The 26459-nt window shown below is 40.8% G+C and overlaps 2 protein-coding genes across 6 annotated transcripts; one reads left to right on the forward strand and one right to left on the reverse strand.

Annotated features, from left to right (window-relative positions):
• Window positions 1-1513: 1513 nt before the first annotated feature.
• Window positions 1514-26273, reverse strand: LOC114307371 (protein disulfide isomerase pTAC5, chloroplastic). Of its 5 annotated transcripts, none has more exons than XM_082877830.1 (6): window positions 25516-26273; window positions 24444-24539; window positions 24131-24268; window positions 19341-19587; window positions 1875-1912; window positions 1514-1783 (listed from the first exon to the last, which is right to left on the reverse strand). In XM_082877830.1, exons 1-6 carry the CDS (start codon window positions 26098-26100, stop codon window positions 1688-1690), a joined length of 1200 nt encoding a protein of 399 aa, XP_082733956.1. In that variant the 5' UTR covers window positions 26101-26273; the 3' UTR covers window positions 1514-1687. The 5 variants fall into 5 exon arrangements, with proteins under 5 accessions (XP_082733956.1, XP_082733958.1, XP_082733957.1 ...); XM_082877831.1 differs by lacking the exons at window positions 1514-1783; window positions 1875-1912 and adding exons at window positions 2840-3018; window positions 3481-3516; XM_082877832.1 differs by lacking the exons at window positions 1514-1783; window positions 1875-1912 and adding an exon at window positions 2778-3018.
• On the forward strand, window positions 16762-18035 carry LOC145795077 (uncharacterized). Its single transcript, XM_082877835.1, has one exon. It carries the CDS (start codon window positions 17232-17234, stop codon window positions 17613-17615), a length of 384 nt encoding a protein of 127 aa, XP_082733961.1. The 5' UTR covers window positions 16762-17231; the 3' UTR covers window positions 17616-18035.
• Window positions 26274-26459: the final 186 nt, after the last annotated feature.

Raw genomic sequence — 26459 nt, forward strand, 5'->3', positions numbered from 1 at the left:
ATTGAGCACAATGTTAGTTGCTTTAACTAGAAGTGGGCTTGACTCAAGAACAACGATAGAATTGGGATTGCAATTTGTCAAGAGCCAAAATAGGTTATTTCAGAGGCAAAAATATGCTGGACTCAAGCCACAAAAAGCTAAAATAATAAGCTAACATGTGAGGCTAACTAGGCATGCAAACAAGAAACAAGGAGGGAAGGACTAAAATGACATAATCCGTTAAATTAGGAGGCAAAATCGAGTAAATTAAAACTACATGAACCAAATTGACGCATCGTGTAAAGTACATAGACTATTTGCATAATAGTAATCCAAGTAACTTAAATCATAGTCCTACTCTCGACACTCCCACAAGTTAAAACCCACATAGCTCTATTCCTCAAAATTTGAAAAACATAAAAATAAAATAAGGGTAAGCTAGATAACCCAACAAATAACCACGTGCTACTTTGATTGGCCATCAACACAAACAAACAAGAGAAGAGGAGAGGGGACAACTCCCACCCATTTGGGGCCTCAAAACACTTTTTACCAATCAGGGTGCCACGTGTCCTGGTCATAACGTCGAGGTTATCTGTGAGAATACCGGAATCCGGAATAAACGGATAAGGGATAGATCATTTCATTGTGACTGGTATTGTATGTATCATTTTATAGGAGAGTCACAAAGAGATGATTTTATAGGACAGTCACATAGATCATTTTCCTTTGATTTGAAAATTTGTCTTTGCTGCATTATTCTCCTATCCCCGCACGGTTTTTCAATGATATGAAAATGAGTAAACATAATTTATTTCTCCTGCCAATGTTTTGATTATATTAATTAAATACCTTTATATGTAGGTATATATCTATACATAATTTAATTTATTAAATACAATAAGATAAAAATACTAAAAGATTCACGCATCTCTCTTATTTAATCTATGTAACTATTATCACTAATGAATACTATGTTCTCTCCCATTGGTATGATGTTCTCCTGTGAGTGGAAAATTATCTGTACACCTTTCCGTTCCGTACCTTACCACTGCCCCCTCCCCCAACCTGTTCCTCGTCGGGCAAGGATATGTTCCTCACCAGGCAATGATAGGATACCACAAAACCATCCTCGTCTCGACCCATTACCATTCTTAAAGGGAATATATATTAATTCTTGAGCCAAATTCCTGAAGTGACCAAACACTAGTTATAAGATTATTTTAACCAAAAAAAATAAAAAAAAGGGCAAAAACAATGAGTTGGTTTCCCTTACTATTTTCCTTTTAATCTTCCCTTACCAATTCTGAGCTCCAAACAAAGTTTTAAATGTAACATTTATATCCAAATGACAGGCTCATGATAGGAAACAATCCTAAAAGGATTTTGACAGATGTTTTCTGTTGGCGACATGGCTAAGACGCAATCTCAATTGCCAATGAGTGCTTCTCTACAACTCTGTCCAACCATTGGTTAACATAAATCAAGTCGTAAATGAAGAATAAATTGAGACCAATGGGTTGGATTCACCAAATGACCAAATTCAAATCTCATAGATGTGTTATAGAACTTGTTTCTGTATTCGAATCTCATCAATATCATGAAAAGTAGTACAAGAAGTAAAACATACATACCTTAAAGTCTCCAATAGAACTACCAGGACAAGAGAGAATAACCATAAAAACAAAATAAAAACAAGATTGTATACCTAAACCACTGTCTTTCCTTCACACATATCACAGATTGTATATCCAAGGCCTTCGCAGTAGGGACACTTTGCTCCTTCATCTACCCATTCCATAAACTGCACTCAAGCATAAGATCAAAACCTTAAATAGCAGCATGCTATGGTTAGACGAGCAAAATAATGGAAATATGTTGGAACGTCCTCTAACCTGTGGTTCGATGTTTGGCTCACCTGTCCCGTCACATTCTGCAAGAGCAATAGATGTTAACTAAAGTTGGTTTTGAAGACAAATCAAGGCTATTTTAACTCCAGTAATGCTATCTATCATTGCTTTTAAGGGCCATTAATGGACATAGCCAAACTCTAGTAAGCTATTATATTATATACATATATATATCTATATATATATGTGTGTGCGCATTTCAAAGAATCAAAAAACCATCACCTCATCTCAGTCAGTACACTGATCTAGATTCAGTTCAAAATCATTGTGGAAAAAGAAATTAGTTTGTGGAGACTGTTGGATTGTTCACATCTTGGTTTGATAGCATGGTTTAAGATCACATTGACTTCAGAACTTCTTTTCTTTTTTTTTTCTTTTTTATGATAACTTTTTTTTGATAGCATGGTTTAAGATCCCATTGACTTCAAAACTTAGTCTTGGATCATTAGCTATGCCTCAAATGAGTCATTATAAAGCGTCAATTAGGATTTCAGAACCAAACAAGGCAACTATTTGTCAGGGTAGTGTAACAGGTCAATGGGTTATCCACCTAGTCAATAGTTGAGTCTTACTACAACCATTAATTATTTTACACTTGTTTCGATACCCAATGATAATCATAATTGAGGCCTTACAAACTGGATCTCACTTCAAAAAAAAATTACTACAGAATGATGTGGTATTAGCTGTGTCATGACCCGAACCCGCCCCCAAGGGTTAAGGACATAACCGGCCAGTAATCATGAGATTACCTACGGCCTCAAACCAAACCAAAAGTATTTTAACAGAGTTAATGGGGGCCAAACGGAAGCAATTTAAAACTTTGTCCATAGAGCTGTGCTTATATGGCACATCATAACAAACCATACATATGCATATTAATAACTCACAACAAAATATGTACTACATAAAGTTCTGTACATACAGGATCATATAAGTCTAAGTCAACCCATCACGACTACATACAACAGATGCAAACTCTTCGCCAACATGACAGAATATAAATACATAACAAAAGGGAGAAGACGGGTCTCGCGCGTGAGACGCAAGGGCTGACTCTTCAAAACCTTTGTTCTTCCACACAGACATCACTGGGGGTGGGGTTGGGTCTGAACTTCTCTTAGCTCACCTACAGACACACGAATGAGCATGAGCGATAGCCCAGTGAATAATATCGGATAAAGAAGTTATACAAACAATATGTAGAACAACATACTTCAAACGGCCTTGGGGCCCAATTCATATTTTCACTTATTCGTATCGAAACGGCCTTTGGCCCATTCATTTATTCGTGTCAAAATGGCTTTTGGCCCATTCATTCATTCGTGTCAAAACGGCCTTCGGCCCATTCATTCGTGTCAAAACGGCCGCTGGCCCATTCATTCATGTCAAAACGCCCTTTGGCCCATTCATTCATGTCAAAACGGCCTCTGGCCCATTCACTCTATTATTTAGATCAAACTGGCCTCTAGCCCATTCATTTGGCATAGCAACATTGTCCACTAATCGAATCAACGAACTTATAAAACTTACATAAAAGTAAGTAATTTGGACAACATGTTTCAGATATCGTTGTTAAGATATTACTCACAGTGATCGGTTGGTTGGTTTGCCCTGGAGCTCGACCCTACACATTCCATGAACACAAAAGGGTCACAAACAATTCAATCCGTTCCTTAATTCACATATTCCTCTTTAGGCTTCATTCTTATCTCTTTAACTCATTTACAATGCTTAATGCATGCCTAAGAGTGCTTATAAGTGAAAGAGGACGGAAAACGAAACACAGAACGCATAAACAAAATTTCAAAAAACAGGATCCCCGCTCGAGCGGACCCATGAGGTCTGCAAAAGTGCTGGATGCATCAAAATTACGCTCGAGCGTGAAGTCTGGCGTTCGAGCTGAAGGTCTGTCTACATAACTCCCTGCTCAAGCGTGAAATTCCCCGCTTGAGCGGACATCCAAGTCTGCAAAAATACTGGGAGCACGAAATTCACGCTCGAGCGGACATCAAATTTTCTGGGTTTTCCAGAACATGTTCTTGAGCTCCAATTCGACATTCCATCCAACATTTCTTGCATGCAATAGCTCAAACTTCACATATACATGTACTAACATGGTATAAACACCAAATCACAACATTATGAAGCTCAATTTCACAAATTAATCACATGCATGTCCCAATTTATACCAAATTCATTACAAACATAATAATTTCATGCATTCAACTGTGAATTGTACATGCATGATGCAAATTACTCTCATTCTCAACTTAGATGATGAAGAGAAGGTCAAAATAAGAGCTTTAATCAAAATCTCCCATGGATTATACATTTTGTGCTCAAACATGCAATTTCAAAACAATTCTTCACATGCATGTGCATATAGACTACCAAATCAACAAAACCAACTCAAATCATGTTAACTCTCACTCTTGATCACCCAACTAGCTTGAATACACAAAATCACAAGTTAAAACTTATGAACCAAGGGGTGATTACTCACCTAGGAGCTTAATCCTTACAATTTATGGTAAATCCTTGAGTGTGCCTTCAAGATCACCAAGCTTTGAGCCAAACTTGCACAATTTCTCTCCCTCTCTCTCTCTATAGCCGGCCATCTCTCTTTCTAAGGCACAAAATCTGATTTTGAGCTCAAGTGTATGAATTGAGTGTATAGTGCCTCTCTTTACAAGTCCCACTAACCATAATTATTTAATATTAAATAATTTAAGCACTATGCCATTAATTAAATCAATTAATTCTGATCTGAATCAATTTTTCAATTAAACTTCACCGTAGGCTCTAAAAATTATGCCAATCACAATGGCGCGACCAATTTCGGTATCGGTGGCCGATAGGGCCTTCAATTTAATTTTCAAAACAGACAATCAAATAGATATTTCTACGGTGAATAGATAGAAATTCAAAACCATATATTTTCACATAATGAAACACATAATGACATTCATGTTAAGGACCGATTAACATATTACGGAACAGGGATATCACAGTCTTCCCCCCTTTAGGAAGTTTGGTCCTCCAAACTTATTTTACCTTCGTTAGGAAAGAAGTGTGGATAATGTAGTCGCATTTCCTTCTCTTTTTCCCATGTGGCATCCGTCCCATAGTGTTCTTTCCATTCAACTTTTACCATTGGGATGGACTTATTTCTCAGTTGTTTTACTTGCCGGTCAACAATTCGTTCCGGCCATTTAGCGTACTCCATATTTTCATCCAAAGCTACCTGGTGATAATCGATCACATGGAACGGGTCTCGAAGATAACCCCTCAACATCGACACATGAAACACATTATGGATTTGCTCGAATCCCGGTGGTAAAGCAACTCTATAGGCCACTGGGCCAAGCCTTTCTAGAATCTGAAACGGCCCAATGTAACGGGGCGACAGCTTGCCCTTCTTTCCAAACCTGACTTGGCCTTTCACTGGGGACACACGGATAAACACGTGGTCACTGACCTCATACTCAAGAGGTCTTCTTCGAATGTCTGCATAGTTCTTTTGTTGGTCCTGAGCTGTTTTGAGCCTTTGCCGAATAGTTTTGATTTTCTCAGAAGTATCTTGTACAATTTCAGGCCCAAGTAAAGCTCTATCCTCGACCTCTGTCCAACAATTTGGTGATCTACACCTTTTACCATACAAAGCCTCGTATGGTGCCATACCGATGTTGGAGTGGAAGTTGTTATTATAAGCAAATTCCGCAAGTGGCAAATAGTCTTCCCAACTCTCCTAAAAATCCAAAGCACATATCCGAAGCATATCTTCCAAAGTCTGTACTGTTCGTTCTGATTGCCCATCTGACTGTGGGTGAAATGCAGTACTGAACCTTAGTTCCGTCCCCATAGCTTCCTGCAAACTCTTCCACAATCTAGGTACAAATTTCGGATCTCTATCCGACACAATAGATACCGAAACTCCGTGTAAACGGGCGATCTCATCAACATAAATAGTAGTCAATCTATAAGCATTAAATGTAGTTTTGACAGGCAGAAAATGTGCAGATTTAGTCAGTCTATCAACTACAACCCAAATAGAATCCATACCTCGAGAAGTCCGAGGCAGGCCAACAACAAAATCCATAGTCACATGCTCCCACTTCCATTCAGGAATAGGGAGAGGTTGTAGTAGACTGCCTGGTTTCTGATGTTCAGCTTTAACTTGCTGACACTGAAGACATTTGGACACATATTCTGCAATCTCTTTCTTCATCTTAGGCCACCAATAAGTCTGTTTCAAATCTCGATACATTTCATTGTTACCCGGATGCATAGCAAACGCTGATTTGTGGGCTTCATCTAAAACCCTCTTCTTTAGTTTCAGAATATCTGGGACACACATTCTGTTCCGAAATCTCAACACTTCATTCACAACGCCAAACTCTGCTTTCGGACTTGTCTCAAATTCATCTATCACCTTCTTGAGAAAGTCATCCTCTTTCTGTTTCTGTTTGATTTCATCAATGATTGTCGGCTCGGCTGTAACAGCGGCTATCAATCCGCCCTGTTCACACATTACCACTTCAATTTCAGACATCTCAAAATCTTGCAAGATCTCTTTCTGTTCAGTAAGCAAACAAGCCATAGTCCACGTTGATTTTCTGCTCAAGGCATCAGCAACTGTGTTAGGTTTCCCGGGGTGATACTGAATCTCTAATTTATAATCCTTTATCAGTTTCAGCCATCTCTTCTGTCGCATATTCAACTCCTTCTGCGTGAAGAAGTATTTGAGACTTTTGTGATCCGTGTAGACTTCACACTTTGCTCCATACAGATAATGCCGTTAGATTTTCAAAGTAAAAACAACTACGGCCAATTCTAGGTCATGTGTTGAATAATTCTTCTCGTATGGCCTCAACTGTTGGGAGGCGTAAGAAATAACCTTTCCATTCTGCATTAACGCACAATCCAAACCTTTATAAGATGCATCACTGAAAATTACAAAATTCTCCGTACCTGAAGGTAGTGTCAAAATCGATGCAATGGTCAATCTTGTTTTCAGTTCATGAAAGGCAGCTTCTCTTTCGTCGTTCCATTCAAACAGTTGTCCTTTTCGTGTCAATTGGGTAAGAGGCACAACTAATTTTGAAAAGTCCTTCACAAACCTCCTGTAGTACCGAGTTAAGCCCATGAAACTACGGACTTCTGTCACATTGGTCGGTGTAGGCCAATTCACAATTGCCTCTATTTTTTGTAGGTCCACTGAAATTCCTTCCTTGTTGATTACATGCCCTAAGAAAACAACTTCATAAAACCAAAACTCACATTTCTTTAGTTTAGCAAATAATTTCCTTTCCCGAAGTATTTGTAGGACAATTCTCAAATGATGTTCATGTTCAAGTCTATCTTTAGAATATATCAAAATGTCATCGATAAAAACCACAACGAATTCGTCAATGTAGGTTTTAAAAATTCGGTTCATTAAATCCATAAATGCTGCCGGAGCATTAGTCACTCCAAATGGCATAACAAGAAACTCAAAATGTCCATACCTCGTTCTGAATGCGGTTTTCTCGATATCCTCTGCCTTAAATTTTAGCTGATGATACCCGAATCTCAAATTAATCTTAGAAAAAACCTGTGATCCTTGCAACTGGTCAAATAAGTCATCAATACGGGCAGGGGATATTTGTTCTTTATTGTTACCTTGTTCAATTCCCGATAATCGATGCACAAACGCAAAGTTCCATCCTTCTTTTTCACAAACAATACTGGTGCACCCCAAGGCGAAGTGCTAGGTCAAATAAACCTCTTGTCAAGCAGGTCTTGCAACTGTTCTTTCAATTCTTTCATTTCAGCAATAGCCGTTCTGTAGGGAGTTTTAGAAATGGACTGGGTGCCTGGCACAATTTCAATAGTAAACTCTATCTCCCTATCTACCAATTCCCCTGGTAATTCATTTGGAAACACATCTGGAAATTCTCTAACAATAAGGATATCATTCAATTCAACATTCATAGATTGTTCAGACAACACATAGCACAAATAACCCTGGCACCCTTTCCTGATCAGTTTACATGCTTTCATTGCAGATATCAAATAAGGTGGAGGCACTACCCCATTACCCACAATCACATCTCTTTCTGTTCTGGTGGTTTAAACACAACCCGTTTTGTCACGCAATCAATGGTGGCACAATATTTGATCAACCAATCCATGCCCAAAATTACATCAAAATGTCTAAAATTCAAGAGCAACAAATCCACATACAGGATAGCATCCTCAACACGCATATCACAAAACCGGTATGTAGATTCACACAATACAGATTCCCCAGATGGAACAGATACACATAGCAGATATGGCAGTAATTCTAAAGGTCTATTTAGTCTAGATGCGAATGCGTATGTCACAAAAGAGTGTGTGGATCCGGAGTCAATTAATACAAAAGCATCCTGATTACATATAGAAATAGTACCTGAGGCAACTGCGTTGGCATTCCGTGTATCGCCCGGAACAAACACAAAAACTCTCCCCTGTCTCACGGTATCCCCGGTGGTAACAGACTTCAAGGTATTTCCCGGCTTCGGGATCGATGCAGTTGATCTAGTAGCTAGCTTTCCACCATTCTGATTACAATCTCGGGCCATATGCCCTTGTTTCCCACATTTGAAACAGGCTCCTGACACACGGTAACAAACTCCACGGTGCTTTCTGCTACAAATATTGCACATGGGAGCTGTGTCTCGGGAAGAATTTGAAGTATTTGAGGAGCCCGTATTTTGCTTTTTCGAAAATTTCTTCCTTGAAAAGAAGCCTTGCCTTTTGTTGCCTTTCCACTCTGTTGGTGGCTTAGCTTGTCTAGTTATGTTTGCCTCTGATATGATGGCCCTGTCTAGCACCCCAATATAGGTCTCCAGCTTCAAGACATTCACTCTTTCTAAAATGTCACTTCGAAACCCACCTTCAAAATGCCTCGCCTTCTTATAGTCAGTGTCAATCTCGTGTGGTGCAAACCTGACCAACTCAATAAATTTGGCCTCATACTCGGCTGCAGTCATGTTGTCTTGCCTAAGTTCCATGAACTCTGCTACTTTCCTGTCCCAAACACACTGCGGGAAGTACTTATCATAGAAAATTTTCAGAAATTTCACCCAGTCAACATCCTTATGATTTTCTCGCATTAACATCCACCATCTTCTTGCCTCGTCTTCTAGCATAAAAGTGGCTAGAAGAACCTTCTGTGTCTCTGAACACGAGAACACTTCAAACAGTTTCTCAATGCCGAGGACCCATGCTTCGGCCTTCAACGGATCTAGTCCCCCGTGGAACTGTGGCGGTTTCATTTTCTTGAATTCTTTGGTAAGTGCTATTATCCGATCGTCATTCTGATTATCTGGCACAAGAGGTGCCGGAGGTGGAAGTAGAGGGTGTGGTTGTTGCCACTGTTGTTGCCACTCCTATTGTTGCCTCAACGTTTCTGCCATTTCCTGAATCAATCTTTCCATTCTGTCTATTCTGGCAGTAGAGGACTCCTCTATCTCATCACCTCTTGTTCTCACCATCTGATTAGACTTACATTATACTTTATACAAAAGATACACAAGTATGCATATACTAAAAAGCACACATATTCAAACAACTGCAATGCAAGCAATTCACAAACTTATGGCACATAATCGTTCATATCAAAACAGTTGGGCATATTCTCGATGCTTTCAATTTCACACTTATTATATGAATGCATCCTAAATCTTTTCTAGACGCTTATTGCTCTTTCGAACAAGTGTGTGAGTTATTAACTCGTGCTCTGATACCACTCTATCATGACCCGAACCTGTCCCCAAGGGTTAAGGACATAACTGGCTAGTAATCATGAGATTACTTACGGCCTCAAACCAAACCAAAAGTATTTTAACAGAGTTAATGGGGGCCAAACAGAAACAATTTAAAACTTTGTCTATAGAGTTGTGCTTACATGGCACATCATAACAAACTATACATATGCATATTAATAACTGTAAAAAATGATGTATTATTGATTTATGTATGTTATCTATTACAAATGGTGAGGGGCTCCTTATATAGGAGATGTAGTGGAGTAGGTGGAGTAGGTGGTAGTGGTAGGTGTGTAGTAGGTGGTGGTAGGTGTAGTAGGTGGAGTAGGTGATGGTAGGTTTTAACAGCCCCCCGCAAAACAAAAAAATAATCTGAAAAATAATCTGAAAAATAATCTGAAAAATAAAAAATGGATAGGAGACACTGTATGGTCGTGTCAGACCGTTGTAGAAGACTGTATGGTTATGGCAGACCGATGTAGAAGACACTGGCTCGTGTCGGACCGATGTAGAAGACAGTTTATGGGGTCATGTCGGACCGTTGTAGCAGACAATGTTGTGACAGTTGTTGTGACAGTTTACGGAGTCTTGCTAGACCCTTGTAGAAACTAACCGGAATCAATGTCGGGACAGTTTACAGAGTCTTGTCGGACCCATGAAGGAGCTAACCGGAATCAATGTCGGGACAGTTTACAGAGTCTTGTCGGACCCCTAAAAAGTCGCACCCTCAAAAGGTGTGCCCAATCTGTCAAAAGGCGTGCCAAATCCATAAAAAGGCGTGCCATCAAAAGGCGTGCCCATTCCATAAAAAGGTGTGCCGGACATGATGGCGAGACGCGTGACCACATTGGCTTGCGCGCCCGTTTTGTCGTCTGGCGTCAAGTGGCGCGCGATGCGCGTGTCTGCCTCGGCTATTAAACCAAGACAGAGGCTGAGGCTGAGGCAGAGGCTGAGACAAAAAAACCTACTAAAATCCTCTGAAAAACTCTTCCTTTTCTGAGAGAGATACGCTGTAACACTCTGTTGCCTAGTCCTTCTCTGAAAGTACCAGTCGGAAATCGCTGCTTCGCTGAAACACTCAGCAACCCAAAAAACATGGCCTCTTCTTCCCGTCCAGCTACCCAGAACATGGCCTCCTCTTCCCGTGGTCTGCTCACGCTCTTTCCAGACCTGAACGAGTCCACAAGAGAAATAACTGGTGCGGTGGCCAGTGAACCTCAACCAAACACCTCTGGTTTTGCTCCGTTGAACTTTCCGATGCGGTCTGTGGAGCAAAAAATGGCGGTGCAAACTGATATTGAGGCCAATCAGTATACTTTGAAGTCATGTGTGGAAACCATGACGGCGGTCACAAACTTGTCGCACCGGCTTCAGAGTAGGACAAATGAGGTGCAAAGTTAAACGCCCAACTGGCTCTGCTCCAACGCATGTATAAGGATGCGCGAGCAGAGATAAGTGTGTTAAAGGCGGAAAATAAGGAGCTGAAGCGGAAGGCCACCGTGATGTTTCGATTTGGAGGTCCACCGTATGCTGTAGTGGAGGAGCAGGGAGGAGGCAACTTGCTTGGTGGTCTAGGAAGCACGGAGGCAACACCGTCAAGGGCCGCGCAGGACGGAGGCAAGAAGAAGAGACCGGCGGCAGAGTAGATAAGAAAAAATCCCGCCTGTGGATGTGTTGTTTGTTTTTGTTGTTGTTTTTTTTTTTTTTTTTTTTTTTGTAAAATTGTGATCGGGGTTTAGCCCTGAGATGAATAAAATATGGTTTGTTGTGCAAATTTGTAAATTGTTTTGTTTAGTTTTTTTTTTTTTTTTTTTTTTTTTTTTGAATGGAAAAATTATGTGTCAAAATAATATATTATAACAAACATATATATATAGTAAAATAAAAGAAAGTGCGCTGGATTATGGCTCCAGGCCTTGTTTTTTTTTTTTTTTTTTTTTATGTTTTTATTTGTTTGTTTATTTTGCGGCAGGGGAGGTATTGGGTTTTGTGTGTTTGGGCTTTGTTTGGAATGGAAAAGGGAAGATAAAATTAAATAAATAAAGGTATGTTGGTAGTGGGGAACATGGGTGTGAAAAAGAAATAAATAAAAAAAAAAGAAAAGAAGATTGGGTTTGGACGGCGTAATTAAACAATTTGGGGATGATGGTTTTGGGTGGAGAAAAAGTGTATGTAATAATAATAAGAAAAGTGAATTGGGTGGCCCGAGGAGGGTTCAATTCAGTTGCTTATTTATTTATTTATTTTATTTGTTTTTGGTGGAGTGGATCACATGGGTGAGTGGTGGTAAAGGAAGTAAAAGAAAAAATAAAGAAATAAGAGAAGAAAAGTAAAATGGGGTGGGGGATGTATATGGAGAGAGAGAATCAGTGCTTAGGTTCTGGTTGGGACCCACTTGCTCTACATTACCAGTAAATAGTTTCAATAACCCACCACACCCATCCAAAATGAGAGTGTATTTCGAAAATAGTTTCAATAAAGCACGTCCCTCGTGCTGATAACGGCACGGGGCTTCAAGGGGAGGATGTTGCGGATGATTGGGGAGCGCGTCAGGGCTTGGTGGATCGCCAATGACGCACCGCCGGGATAGGCGAAGACGGCTGGCACGCCGTCGCGCTCGAGCGCTGCGACGAGGACGTCGGAGCCCTTGCTGGATTCGTCGGCGTTGGCCAGAGGAGAAGGCGACGGTGAAGAACTAGATCTGCCAGCATGATGGCTGGAGTGGCTGAGTAAGCATCGGCAGAGAAGAAGATGGAAAGAAGGCGGCGGAAAGTCCAAAAGAAGCTGCCAGAGAAAGGCCGGAATGATGGGTCATGGTTGGAGCATGAGTGCTCCTCACCAAAGATGCAGAGGGTCGGAAGGGATGATGCCAACGAAGGTATGTGTAGAAAATTCTAGGGGACTAGGTTGAGGTCCGGCGGGCGGCCAAGGCGAAGTTGCCGCCCGCCGGTGAAGCAAAAATACTAGGTTCTAAACCTGCTCTGATACCATGTAAAAAATGATGTATTATTGATTTATGTATGTTATCTATTACAAATGGTGAGGGGCTCCTTATATAGGAGATGTAGTGGAGTAGGTGGAGTAGGTGGTAGTGGTAGGTGTGTAGTAGGTGGTGGTAGGTGTAGTAGGTGGAGCAGGTGATGGTAGGTTTTAACAATAACTCACAACAAAATATGTACTACATAAGGTTCTGTACATACAGGATCATATAAGTCTAAGTCAACCCATCACGACTATATACAACAGATGCAAAGTCTTCGCCAACATGACAGAATATAAATACATAATAAAAGGGCGAAGACGGGTCTCGCGCGTGAGACGCAATGACTGACTCTTCAAAACCTTTGTTGTTCCACACAGACATCACTAGGGCTGGGTCTGGACTTCTCTTGGCTCACCTACAGACACATGAATGAGCATGAGCGATAGCCCAGCGAATAATATCGGATAAAGAAGTTATACAAACGATATGTAGAACAACATACTTCAAACGACCTTGGGCCCAATTCATATTTTCACTTATTCGTATCGAAACGGCCTTTGGCCCATTCATTCATTCATGTCAAAACAGCCTTTGGCCAATTCATTCATTCATGTCAAAACGGCCTTCGGCCCATTCATTCATTCGTGTCAAAACGGCCTCTGACCCATTCATTCATGTCAAAACGGTCTCTGGCCCATTCATTCATGTCAAAATGGCCGCTAGCCCATTCATTCATCTCAAAATGGCCTCTGACCCATTCATTCATATCAAAACGGCCTCTGGCCCATTCATTCGTTCTTGTCAAAGCAGCCTCTGGCCCGTTCACTTTATTATTTAGATCAAACTGGCCTCTGGCCCATTCATTTGGCATAGCAACATTGTCCACTAATCGAATCAACGAACTTATAAACTTACATAGAAGTAATTTGGACAACAACATGTTTCAGATCTCTTTGTGAAGATATTACTCACAGTGATCGGTTGGTTGGTTTGCCCTGGAGCTCGACCCTACACATTCCATGAACACAAAAGGGTCACAAATAATTCAATCCGTTCCTTAATTCACATATTCCTCTTTAGGTTTCATTCTTATCTCTTTAACTCAGTTACAATACTTAATGCATGCCTAAGAGTGCTTATAAGTGAAAGAGGACGGAAAACGAAACACAGAACGCATAAATAAAATTTCAGAAAATAGGGTCCCCGCTCGAGCTTACTCATGAGGTCTGCAAAAGTGCTGGATGCATCAAAATTACGCTCGAGCGTAAAGTCTGGCGCTCGAGCTGAAGGTCTGTCTACATAGCTCCCTGCTCGAGCGTGAAATTCCCCGCTCGAGCGGACATCCAAGTCTGCAAAAATACTGGCAGCACGAAATTCACGCTCGAGCGGCGGTTTCCCCGCTCGAGCGGACATCAAATTTTTTGGGTTTTCCAGAACATGTTCTTGAGCTCCAATTCGACATTCCATCCAACATTTCTTGCATGCAATAGCTCAAACTTCACATATACATGTACTAACATAGTATAAACACCAAATCACAACATTATGAAACTCAATTTCACAAATTAATCACATGCATGTCCCAATTTATACCAAATTCATTACCAACATAATAATTTCATGCATTCAACACTTACACCCTTGTGAATTGTACATGCATGTGGCAAATTACTCTCATTCTCAACTTAGATGATGAAGAGAAGGTCAAAATAAGAGCTTTAATCAAAATCTCCCATGGATTATACATTTTGTGCTCAAACATGCAATTTCAAAACAATTCTTCACATGCATGTACATATAGACTACCAAATCAACAAAACCAACTCAAATCATGTTAACTCTCACTCTTGATCACCCAACTAGCTTGAATACACAAGATCACAAGTTAAAACTTATGAACCAAGGGGTGATTACTCACCTAGGAGCTTAATCCTTACAATTTATGGTAAATCCTTGAGTGTGCCTTCAAGATCACCAAGCTTTGAGCCGAACTTGCACAATTTCTCTCCCTCTCTCTCTCTCTATAGCTGACCATCTCTCTTTCTAAGGCACAAAATCTGATTTTGAGCTCAAGTGTATGAATTGAGTGTATGGTGCCTCTCTTTACAAGTCCCACTAACCATAATTATTTAATATTAAATAATTTAAGCATTATGCCATTAATTAAATCAATTAATTCTGATCTGAATCAATTTTTCAATTAAACTTCACCGTAGGCTTTAAAAATTATGCCAATCACAATGGCGCGACCAATTTCGGTATCGGTGGCCGATAGGGCCTTCAATTTAATTTCTAAAGCAGACAATCAAACAGATATTTCTACGGTGAACAGATAGAAATTTAAAACCACATATTTTCACATAATGACACACAAAATCATATGAAACACATAATCTGTAAAAATAGATACATGTAAAAATAGATGTATTATTGATTGTTGTATAGATTACAAGATTGATTGATATTTTTTATTACAAATCAGAGTGGCATTATATAGGAGAGGGTTTGGGTAGTAGGTGTAGTGTAGTGGAGGTGGTAGGTGAAGTGGGTGCTAGTGGAGATGGTAGGTGGAGGAGTAAATTGGTAAATTCTAACAGCCCCCCGCAAACTCAAGGAGGATAGAAACTAACCAACTTGAGTTTGAAGAGAGAAACAAAACAAGAAAATACATAAAAATAAAAAAGGATAGGAGACACTGTATGGTCGTGTCAGACCGTGGGTGAAGACACTGTATGGGGTGTCATAACGTTGTAGAGGACACTGTATGGTGGTGTCAGACCGATGTAGAAGACAGTTTATGGGGTCATGTCGGACCGTTGTAGAAGACAGTTTATGGGGTCATGTCGGACCGTTGTAGAAGACAGTTTATGGGGTCATGTCGGACCGTTTGTAGAAGACAGTTTATGGGGTCATGTCGGACCGTTGTAGAAGACAGTTTATAGAGTCTTGTCGGACCCTTAAAGGAGCTAACCGGAATCAATGTCGGGACAGTTTACAGAGTCTTGTCGGACCCTTGAAAAAGCTAACCGGAATCAAATGTCGGGACAGTTTACAGAGTCTTGTCGGACCCTTGAAAAAATCGCATCCTCAAAAGGTGCGCCCAATTTTTCAAAAGGCGTGCCATCAAAAGGCGTGCCCAATTCATCAAAAGGTGTGCCGGACATGATGGCGAGGCACGTGGGCGCCTTGGCTTGCGTGCCCGAGTTGTCGGCTAGTGGCAAGAGGCGCGCGATGCGCGTGGCTGCCTCGGCTATAAGACAGAGGCTGAGACGGAGGCAAAAACACCTGCGAGAGATATTCTGAGAGAGAGTTCTGAGAGAGATTTTGTAACACTCTGTTTTCTGAGAGAGTTTGCTGAGAGAGATACTGTGTAACACTCTGTTGCCCAGAAAAATGGCTTCGTCTTCGTCTTCCCGTGGACTGCTCACCCTCTTTCCCGACCTCAACGAGTCAACGAGAGAGAGAACTGGTGCGGTGGCACTGGAAACTCAACCAAGCGCCCCGGAGTTTACGCCGTTGAACTTTCCGATGCGGTCTGTGGAGCAAAGAATGGCAGTGCAGTCAGATGTGGAGGCCAATCAGTATACCTTGAAGTCATGTGTGGAAACCATGACGGCGGTCACAAATTTGTCGAACCGGCTGCAGAGTAGGACAAATGAGGTGCAGCATTTAAATTCCCAGCTGGCTCTGCTCCAACGCATGTATAAGGATGCGCGAGCAGAGATCAGTGTGCTAAAGGCAGAGAATAAGGAGCTGAAGCGGAAGGCCACCGTGATGTTCCGATTTGGAGGACCACCATATGCTGCAGTGGAGGAGCAGGGAGGAGGCAACTTGCTTGGTGGTCTAGGAAGCACGGAGGCAGCACCGTCAAGGGCCGTCCAGGACGGAGGCAAGAAGAAGAGACCGGCGGCAGAATAGGTCGGTGGGTGGCCGGCTGCAGAAAAGAAAACAAAGCTGTTGTTGTTGTGATGTTTTGTGTATTTTTGTTGTTGTTGGTGTTGTTTTTTTTTTTTTTTGTGTAAAATGTGGATCGGGGTTGATCCCGATATGAATAAAAGGAATTTGGTGTGCAGGTCGTCTCCGTCTGTTTTTTTTTTTTTTTTTTTTTTTTTTTTTTTTTTTTTTTGAAAATAAAAAAAAATGAAAGAAAACAAGGGATAAAGAAAATACATAAAAAAAAATTAGTAGATGGATTATATGAAAAAAAAAAAAAACATCAGTGTGGGAAATGAAATAAAATAAAATAAATAGTTGAAAAAAGCAGAGGTGGTGGAATCTGTGGGTCGGATGTGGAGGGAAATAAAAAAATATGTAGATATATAGATAAAAATAAAAGAAAGGGGAACACACTGGAAAATATAGAGCAAAATATATATATATATATAGAGAAAGTAAAAGAAAGTTTGAGTGGGGGACAAAAAAGAAAGGGCTAAGTTGGTGGGTTGGACAGGGTGAGCTTCGGGAAAATGTGAGCAAAATAAATATATATATATAGATAAAGTAAAAGAAAGTTGGAGTGGGGGACAAAAAAAAAGAAAAGGCTAAGTTGGTGGGTTGGACAGGATGAGCTGTCTTTTATCTTTTCTGTCTCACGAAAGAATCGAGAGAGTAGTGGACTCGAAGGACTTGCAGCAGCAGAGCAAAGCCCTCGACAAGCTCACCGACCATGTCGAAGATCGTCAGCTCGATTCCACTCGCGTTCAAGAGGCTATGGCGTCGATTGGTGCAGCAAAGGAAGCTGATTTGAATGCTATAAGATTGAGGGAGAAAGAATTGGTTGCAGTTAAGATCAATGCAGCTGATGTTGATATAATTGCAAATGAACTAGAGCTGGACAAGAAGGTGGCTGAAAGAACGTTACGGGAGCACAAAGGTGAGGCTGTTGCTGCCATTCGATCCTTGCTTCAAAGCAAGACACAGAGAGAGATGAAGCTGGATGGGTTCTAGCTTCAGCTCCTGTAGAGCTTAATCCAGATTTCTTCGGTGTTGAACAGTACCTCGCAGCAAAAAGTCTTATTGCTTCGCTCTTTTCAAATAGATGATTACTATGGATTTGGGATGGTTCCACTGGCAGATCTTTTCAATCACAAAACAGGAGCTGAAGATGTGCACTTCACCTCTATATCTTCTCATCTTGCACCTGAAGATGATGCTGAAGACAACCACGAAAGCCTTCGCCACCGCGTCTGTCCCGGCAACGGAACCAAGGTATGTGTAGAGATCCGGCGGGCGGCCAAGGCGAAGTTGCCGCCCGCCGGTGAAGCAGAATGACTAGGTTCTTAACCTTGCTCTGATACCATGTAAAAATAGATACATGTAAAAATAGATGTATTATTGATTGTTGTATAGATTACAAGATTGATTGATATTTTTTATTACAAATCAGAGTGGCATTATATAGGAGAGGGTTTGGGTAGTAGGTGTAGTGTAGTGGAGGTGGTAGGTGAAGTGGGTGCTAGTGGAGATGGTAGGTGGAGGAGTAAATTGGTAAATTCTAACATAATCACATTCATGTTAAGGACCGATTAACATATTATGGAACAAGGATATCACAAGCTGGGTGCCTGGGACTAGCCCACTACAAACAGAATATATAAAACCAGTAACTCACATATAGAATGATGTGGTAACTGCTAAATTAGTGGTCAATTGTTTCAAAAACAAAGCGCCACAAGTTTGTTTTGCATTCTTGGAAAATGTTTTTTTTTCTCTTTCTATAAATCCGTTTTCGATTAGCTGAAACCCATATCAATATGGTCCTAAATTTAAGCTTGTACAATTCCAATTTCTTTCAATGTGATATGAATGCTTCACTCAACACAAAGATCCTTGTTCATTACATTTTGAAGGCCAGATAGATACTGCTAGGGTGCCCTGTTTTTTAAATTACAGATAATCGCTCCATTCTTCATATGCATGAGGAAAGCAGAACTTTTTTTCTGTTTCATTGATGTAAAATAGGGAAATGATCTTGGATGGCTCTGAATGGTAATTGATTGAAGCAAGCAAAGCCCCCCCCCCCCCCCCCCCCCCCCCCCCCTCCCCTTTTTTTGTATGAAGAGACGAAGGTGAGTCGTGAGCTCATCTGGGATCCGATTTCTTTCTAAAGTAAGGAGAAGTCCCTGGTTCTCCCATAAAATAGTACCTTTAAAATTTTTAACTACTATTTTAGATGTCAACAAATGGGTAGTCCAAACAGTTACACACATCTGTTAAAGTGAATTCCTAAAGGACAATGTGTACAGTCTTGTGTTTATTTTCACCACTCCTCTCCCACATCTGAGATGCCAATAGCACATTAACCGGTCAATTTACGTTAGAAATAGTGAAATCATGCTCACTATTTACATGTCAAAAGAAGGGAAATGGGCAGAGGCTTCCTCTTCTATTCAGCAAGGGAAGTCATCTACTCTGCAAATATTTACATGTCAAAAGAAGGGAGATGGGCAGAGGCTTCCTCTTCTATTCAGCAAGGGAAGTCTTCTACTCTGCAAATATTTACATGTATCATTCCTAGTGGACTGAATTTCATATCATATTACAATAATAAGGTAGAATTGAAAGAGGACAAAGGACTATGGGATTACTAAAACTACCAATCAATGGAGTGGCTAGATATGACATTTAGAATCACGTTAACAGGGTAATTAGCATATTGAAAAACGTAGATACCTGTGCATAATAAGCGACCCTCCCCGCGACAAGACAGGCACTTTGTTATACGGTCCTTGCTCTTGGCCCCACCAACCTGTTTGCTCCTGCCAGCAAGCCTAGAAGGTTCTTCCCACCGGTTCTCTCCAAGAAGAAATACTCGGTGTTCAGATACCTCAACTTCTGTAACACCACTTTCTTCCACAACTGTTTGCTGAATTTCTGAAATTTCGGTTATAGAAGCAACTGCAGCTCCATTTGCACCCTCCTAAATAACAACATAACCACGTACTTACGAATTTTCTAATTACCAGAATTTAAGAGATTGAGCAATTTGCATTAGAAATTCAGAGTTCATCGGTGAGTGTTAACATAGCTTGATCAACCAGTGAGTCTCACCCACAGATATTGCCAGAAACCGTGAGTCAGTGACAGTATATTACCATGAACACTAACAAAATTTGACTAAAAATCATAGTAACACGACCTCCTACTAAGGACGTCAATCAGTAAGTAACCTAATTCACCCTTAAGATGAGTTGGGGTTGGCTGCTGTTTTTCATGTATTTTGTATCTGAAAGAAATTACTCCCTAGAATGACATTAAAACTTAATTTTAGACATTCAAGCCAAAAGCATGCATTTGGAACTACTTTTAAAGCTTATGTTAATGTAAATTGTAAATAATAAATCACCACTCCACCTACCACCTCCACTACCACCCACTCCACCTACCACCTCTACTTCAGTCCACCTACTACCACATTTTCTTCTATATATATGATCATTGTAAACATAACAACACAACATAAATCAATCAATACATCAATCATAATACATACAATTTATTCTCTTTCTATCAAAATTTCTTACATGGTATCAGAGCAGGTTTAGAACCTAGCATTTTTCGCTTCACCGGCGGGCGGCAACCTCACCTTAGCCGTCCGCCGGACCTCAATCTATTTCGCCAGACCTCTACACATACCTTCCTTATATAAACTGTTTGCTACAACGGTCCGACACGACCATACAGTGTCTCCTATCCCATTTTTAATTGTCAGCTTATTTTTCTGTTTTGTTACTCTCTCCAAACTCAAGTTGGCTAGTACCTATCCTCCTTGAGTTTGAGGGGGGCTGTTAATGTAAATTGTAAATAATAAATCACCACTCCACCTACCACCTCCACTACCACCCACTCCACCTACCACCTCCACTTCAGTCCACCTACTACCACATTTTCTTCTATATATATGATCATTGTAAACATAACAACACAACATAAATCAATCAATACATCAATCATAATACATACAATTTATTCTCTTTCTATCAAAATTTCTTACATGGTATCAGAGCAGGTTTAGAACCTAGTATTTTTCGCTTCACCGGCGGGCGGCAACCTCACCTTAGCCGTTTGCCGGACCTCAATCTATTTCGCCGGACCTCTACACATACCTTCCTTATACATTCGTTGGCATCCTCCCTTCCGACCCTCTGCATCTTTGGTGAGGAGCACTCATGCTCCAACCATGACCCATCATTCAAGGCCATGAAGCTAAGAATGCAGCAGCAGCGGCTCTCTTCTTGCTTTCTCTCCGTTTCGGTCGTACTCTCTCACTTCTTACCATCTTCTTCTCTGCCGATGCTTACTCAGCCACTCCAGCCATCATGCTGGCAGATCTAGTTATCCAACATCCTCCTCCACACCGGACACGTTCTCCGCCACTCTACGCCGGGCGCCGCCGCCGACCCGCGAGTTCCCCTTCTCAACCTCGCCACCGTCCGCTCCAGAATGGACTCTCTCCACCGCTTCCTCTCCGAATCGGTCAAAAACAACGCTCTCATCGGCCAAAACCAGATGGATATGGTCTCCACGGAGATCTCCCCCGCCTTCTCGCAGAGCACATTCATTTCTGCGATCTTTGCGGGACATGATTCAAGTGCGCTGAGACCACTCGTTCTCTCTCTATGGCAATATCAACAAAGCTTCAAATAAAATACATACACCCATGTGCTCCACTCTACCACAAACAAATAAAATAAAATTACTCATAGCCCCTGCTTGACACACCACCCAACTTTCTTGTTATTATATTTTATTTCCTTTACCACCACTCTCTTTGTCTCGATGGTCATCAGCAAAGCTTCAAATAAAATAAATAAACTTATGTGATCCACTCTACCACAACCAAATAAAATACATAAATAAATAAGCAAATGAATTGAACATACCCTTTACACCCACTCTTTTCCTTTCTTTTTATTTTTTTATTATCCACCCACTCTTCTTTTATTTAAACATACAACTTTGATTTTTTTTTATTATCCACCCACTCTTCTTTTATTTTTTATTATCCACGTCTCTTGCACAGACCATCCTCCAGCATGATTTTAAAGAATAACAATATTAGATGCCCAACATATGTAGTGGCAGGCCCCATCTCCAATCAAACCACTATGCAAAACCCAAACTATGGGCTGGTGTTTTTTTTGACCAAAACCGTGGACCCACAAGTGTATGCCTCCACCCATAGACACAGACAACAAAAAAAAAGAAAAAAAAAGAAAAAAAAAAAAACAATTTACACATTTGCACAACACCCATATTTTATTCATTTCCGGGATCAACCCCGATCACCATTTTACACCACAACTCAAAAAAAAAAAAAAAAAAAAAAAAAAAAAAAAAAAAAAAAAAAACCATCACAACAACCAAAGATTTGTTTTCTTTGCAGACGGCCACCCACCGACCTCACTTCTTCGCCTCTTCCGCCGGTCTCTTCTTCTTGCCTCCGTCCTAGCCGGCCCTTGACGGTGCTGCCTCCGTGTTTCCCACTCCACAGGGCACGATCACTACTCCCTGCTCATCCACTGCAGCATATGGCGGCCCTCCAAATCGGAACATCACGGTGGCCTTCCGCTTCAGCTCCTTGTTTTCTGCCCTTAGCACGCTTATCTCTGCTCGCGCATCCTTATACATGCGTTGGAGCAGAGCCAGCTGGGAGTTTAATTGCTGCACCTCATTTGTCCTACTCTGCAGCCGGTGCGACAAGTTTGTGACCGCCGTCATGGACTCCACACATGCCTTCAAAGTATACTGATTCGCCTCCACATCCGTTTGCACTGCCATTTTTTGCTCCACCGACTGCATCGGAAAGTTCAACGGAGCAAACCCAGTGGTGTTTGGTTGAGGTTCACGGGACACCGCACCCGTTATCTCTCTTGTTGACTCGTTGAGGTCGGGAAAGAGAGTCAGCAGACCACGGGACGACGAAGCCATCTCTCGCAACAGAGTGTTACAGACTATCTCTCTCAGCACAACGAAGCGTTTTTCAGAAGTTTTTCTTCGCAAGTTGTTTGTCTTCTGCCTCGGCCTCAGGCTCCATCTTGGTTAAATAGCCGAGGCAGCCACGCGCATCGCGCGCCTCTGACGCCAGACAAACGGGCACGCCAGCCAAGGCACTCACGTGCCTCGCCATCATATCTGGCACGCCTTTTGATGTATCGGGCACGTCTTTTGATGGCACGCCTTTTGACAGATTGGGCACACCTTTTGAGGGCTCGATATCTACATCCATGTATATTTTTTTGGGCAGCCTATATACACACTCATACAGTGTCTTCTACACCGGTCAGCTTTATCAATCCCTTTGTTTCAACCTCAAATAGGTTTCTATCTTCACACCTATTTGAGTTTGAGGGGGGGTTATACACAGTATCATGTTCAAGTCACCTCATGGCGCACTCCCTAAGTCGCCCCCTTGGTGCACCACCACAAGCTTCTACAACGGTCCGACACGACCCCATAAACTGTCTTCTACATCGGTCTGACACGACCACACAGTGTCCTGCTACATCGGTCCGACATGACCCCGTAAACTGTCCTGCTACATCGGTCCGACATGACCCCGTAAACTGTCTTTTACAACGGTCCGACATGACCCCATAAACTGTCCCGACATTGATTCCGGTCAGCTTCTACATCGGTCCGACATGACCCCATAAACTGTCCCGACATTGATTCCGGTCAGCTTCTACATCGGTCCGACATGACCCCATAAACTGTCTTCTCCAACGGTCCGACATGACCCCGTAAACTGTCTGCTACAACGGTCCGACACGACCATACAGTGTCTCCTATCCCATTTTTAATTGTCAGCTTATTTTTCTGTTTTGTTACTCTCTCCAAACTCAAGTTGGCTAGTACCTATCCTCCTTGAGTTTGAGGGGGGCTGTTAATGTAAATTGTAAATAATAAATCACCACTCCACCTACCACCTCCACTACCACCCACTCCACCTACCACCTCCACTTCAGTCCACCTACTACCACATTTTCTTCTATATATATGATCATTGTAAACATAACAACACAACATAAATCAATCAATACATCAATCATAATACATACAATTTATTCTCTTTCTATCAAAATTTCTTACAGCTTATATATTGTCAGGTACCATAATAGATTGTTAACATTGTATACAACAGTGTGTTTCATGCTAAGAATACAACCTGCTAAAATTGCTCTAGTTTTGTTGGGTTGGAATTATCAGCTGCTTCGGAGGCTTTTGGGGATGGTAATTAGTCATATAAAATGGGAGATGATAGTCTGCACACTACAATGTCCTAGCCAAATTACTTGAGCTTCACAATGGCAGCACATGGAACATAAATATGATGAAATCAAAAACCAACCAAGTCAATGTTTCAAAATAGGAAATTGGTAGAATCAGAATCAAAATCAAAAGTAAGGTTCTCTAAATGGAAAAGCATTGGACACAAAAACAAAATCAAAATCAAAATTAACCTTCTGAACAACAGTCAAATTATTTCCTTTTGGATCCACATTTATTGCCAAGCCAGAAACCCCAATTTGTTGTTCTCGATATAACATTTCTTGGAGTTCAACAGTCATAATTCCATCTTCACGGGTACCTAATGTGGCCTGTCAAGCAAGCTTATGTGATCACGAATCATGTAAAGGAAAGATAGCCAAACAAGAGAAAGTGAATATTTATATCATCTTTACATTGTCTGTTGGATTAAGAAAAGCTCACATTAATCTTCATCCTGATAACTCATGGGAGTTTTCTGCATGTAGAATGAAACTCAGAACTTACTTGCCATGTTTTTACAGCACGCTCCGTCCCACTTGAGAAGCTAGAATATTCCATATCTTCTTCGCCAGAATGAAAACCCAATTTTTGCAAGGCTTCCTGCCAAAATAACACAAACTAAGGACATGACAAATTTTATAATAAACCCCCTTATAATATCATAAGCACACAATCATTAGGGCATATGGGAAAATATGTAGATACACATGTACAAACACAAATCCCAAAAGGAAAAACAAAATGAGCTTCCCATTAAAACACTATATAATTCAAGAATATGCCATTACAATGCAAATTAAAAGAAATTATTACCAAATAATGACCTATAGGAAAATGATCCTCTTTACCTATTATTTCTATAATGTATTAAATTTTAGCCATGATATAAAAATTATTTTGAATTTGCCCTTCTACTGTTTTTTATCGTCCTTTAATTTTAACCCTTGGTAGTTTTCTTCATAAATGTAATAAGTTGTGTAAGTAATTGTTCTATACCAAAATAATTCATTACACCCTGCTCACTACAAACATACAGCAAATGCAGAGAAACATCAATATAATATAAGGTGTGATATATATATGTGTGTGTGTATTCATATATTTTTAAAAAATTGAAAAAGTTAAAACATTTTTAATCCCCAAAGTATAAGTTTTGTGACGTTTTGATCCAAACGTTTAAATGGTACCAATTTAGTCCTCAATATATAAAAAATGTTTCAATACGGTTCCCTAACCTAAATCCGTTCAATGGATGGCTTCAAAAATAGGAATAAATATGTAATTTTAGACATCAAAATGCCACAAATCACATATTTTGGACACTAAAATTGTAATTTTTTTCAGTGAGTTTTCACATTTATATTGACTTTAACGGGTCCAAATTGAAACACTTTTTTATACATTATCAACGCAATTTAAACATCGATGACTAAATGATACAAACAAAATTTAAGATATATTTAACCCAGAAGAAGAAGAAGAAGAAGCTCAACAGACGCACATGTATCATCAACAAACAAAAACTCGCCTTGTTAAATTTGACAGAAGAGAAATTTCATATTGCAAGCAAGCAGACCTGCATCACTCTAACATCTTCTCCTTCCGATCCCTTCCTCAAGGTCGCTCTCTTCTTCAACTCTTTCCCCTCTTTCTTCTCCTCTCTAACAACTTCCTTCACAACCACCACCTCCTCTTCCACCTTCCCACCACTCTCCGCCGCCTCCAGCACCATCGGCACCGTGCTCGACCCGCTTTCCAACAACTCCGCTTCCTTCTTCAACATCTGCAACAGCGCAGCAACATTTGCCACCGAAACCCCATGGTTTTCGCTCTGGCGCTCCAGTTCCTGAATCCGGAGCCTTAGGGCTGAGATTTCGCGGAGGTGGGATTCTCGCTCGGCTTGCCACCGAGATTCCTGGCGGAGCCACCGCTGCTCCTCCCGAAGCCACCGCTGCTCCTCGCGGAGCCACCGGGCCTCTTCTCGGTCGTAATTGGAGTTGTTTGAGGCGGAGAGAGAGAAGGAAATGAGAGGTTTAGAGAGAGAATGGAAGGAGGGTTTGGAGATTGGGAATGGAGAGAAGGAATTGGGGTGGAGAAGAGGAGGTGGTTGAGGTCTGTGGATTAGAGGAGGGTTGAAACTGAGAGGTAGAGAGGAATGCATTGAGAGAGTGAGCGAGTGTGTAATGGGGATTTTCTATCTGATATTTTTGTGCTCTGGTGAGAAGTTTAAACCACACACAGCAGATATATATATAGGTGGCGGGAAGCTAAAGTGCACCGCATTCGCTGATAAGAGGGCTGAGCTAAAGTGTGCCTGGCATTTTTACAAAGGAATTGGACGGCATAATTTAAATTATTTATATTTTAAAATTTTTTTAGAATATTATTTTTGTAAAAAATTAAATCGATTAAATAATAAAAATCACGTATTTAGATTAATTTTATGTGAATTGTTTATTTTTTCACCGTCTATTTTTTTTCGTACAAACTGATTAAAATGGTTGTCATTATTCGGTCAAT

This window comes from Camellia sinensis, chromosome 7, assembly GCF_055761805.1.
Source record: "Camellia sinensis isolate YWXY chromosome 7, ASM5576180v1, whole genome shotgun sequence".
Lineage (NCBI taxonomy): Eukaryota > Viridiplantae > Streptophyta > Magnoliopsida > Ericales > Theaceae > Camellia > Camellia sinensis.

Bases quoted from the DNA above. Each gene is read 5' to 3' on its own strand.
- LOC114307371 (XM_082877830.1), bottom strand. From the start codon at position 26,100: ATGCATTCCTCTCTACCTCTCAGTTTCAACCCTCCTCTAATCCACAGA. The intron at 24,269-24,443 runs GTAAGTTCTGAG...CTTGCTTGACAG, and splicing joins GTGCTGTAAAAACATGGCAA to GCCACATTAGGTACCCGTGA. The intron at 1,913-19,340 runs GTATCTACGTTT...TTGCTCTTGCAG, and splicing joins GGGTCGCTTATTATGCACAG to AATGTGACGGGACAGGTGAG.
- LOC145795077 (XM_082877835.1), top strand. From the start codon at position 17,232: ATGAGCTGTCTTTTATCTTTTCTGTCTCACGAAAGAATCGAGAGAGTA.